The sequence below is a fragment of the Neopelma chrysocephalum genome, unplaced genomic scaffold (assembly GCF_003984885.1).
Source record: "Neopelma chrysocephalum unplaced genomic scaffold, ASM398488v2 Primary Assembly neopelma1_93107, whole genome shotgun sequence".
NCBI lineage: Eukaryota > Metazoa > Chordata > Aves > Passeriformes > Pipridae > Neopelma > Neopelma chrysocephalum.
In genome coordinates, this window is record NW_020921823.1 from 1 (window position 1) to 1169 (window position 1169).

Consider the following 1169-nt stretch of genomic DNA (forward strand, 5'->3'; position numbering starts at 1 on the left):
TGGTGCTGCTGGTGCTGCTGTTTGTGCTGGGGCTGCTGGCCACTGGCAACTGCTTCCTCCGGTGGAACCATCACATCGAGGAGATGCCACTGGACATGGCCCCCAACGCCTTCGATGACCAGTACCGGGGCTGCCGGGACAGAATGTTTAGGAAGCTGCCGGAGCTCAACCGCTCCGAGTTTGTCCCCAACAGCGAGTTCACCAAGATCTGGGCCAAGGCCACTGCCGAGTGGCAGAGAAGGAATGACAGGAAATCTCTGAGTTGGAAGGAACAGGCCATTGCCCTCCTGGCATACACGATGGAGTCAGATTTGTACAGGGACTTCAACAGGGCTGTGCCCAAGGCCGGGCGCTCCCGCCAGGAATACCTGCACAACTTCCCCTTCAAGATGATGCATTTCCTGCTGACCACGGCCCTGCAGGACCTGTGGGATGCCCCGAGCCACCCCCGCTGCCTGCACGTGTTCCGGGGGGTCCGAGGGATCCGCTTCACTGCCGAGCCCGGAGACATCGTCCGCTTTGGCCAGTTCACCTCCTCCTCCCTGAGCAAAAAGGAGGCCAAGAAGTTCGGCACTGACACCTTCTTCGAGCTGGACACCTGCCACGGCGCCAAAATCGAGGACTTCTCTGTCATGCCCTGGGAGGAGGAAGTCCTCATCCCACCCTTCGAGACCTTTCGTGTCACCCACCGAGAGGATGAAAACCACATCCAGCTCAGCCCCCTGGGCAAACACAGCAACTACAGCTGTGCCTTCTTCTCAGGTGACATCCCTGGGGTGGGGACACCCGTGGAGGGCTGTGGGGACAGGTCGGGGGTGGCACCGGCTCTGCTGGGACAGGGGGGTCAGTGGTGGGGCAGGGGATGGGGGTGGTGGGGCTTTGGGCATCACACAGCTCCAGCTGCTCTCCTGGGATGGGATGGGATGGGATGGGATGGGATGGGATGGGATGGGATGGGATGGGATGGGATGACACAACACAACCTGGCAGGGCGTGACTTGTTGTGGGACAGTTGGTCTGGTGGGAAACCCTCCAACTGCCCCAACCTCCCCTTTGATCCTCCAGATACCCCCGGACTCCCCCGGCGACGCCTGCCAGCTCCCCCTGAGCCCCTTTCTCCTGCCCGCCCAGCCAACAGTGTCCAAAGGAACACCCCACACCTCGGGGGG

The 1169-nt window shown here is 61.8% G+C and overlaps 1 protein-coding gene across 1 annotated transcript; it reads left to right on the plus strand.

The window, feature by feature from the left end:
- Positions 1–80: 80 nt before the first annotated feature.
- On the plus strand, positions 81–938 carry LOC113980225 (erythroblast NAD(P)(+)--arginine ADP-ribosyltransferase-like; the record flags this gene model as incomplete). Its single annotated transcript, XM_027707457.1, is given in 3 exon segments — positions 81–823; positions 825–865; positions 868–938. Coding segments are annotated over 3 exon segments (855 nt in total), but the record flags the coding sequence as incomplete, so codon positions are not given.
- Between the last annotated feature and the right edge of the window lie 231 nt (positions 939–1169).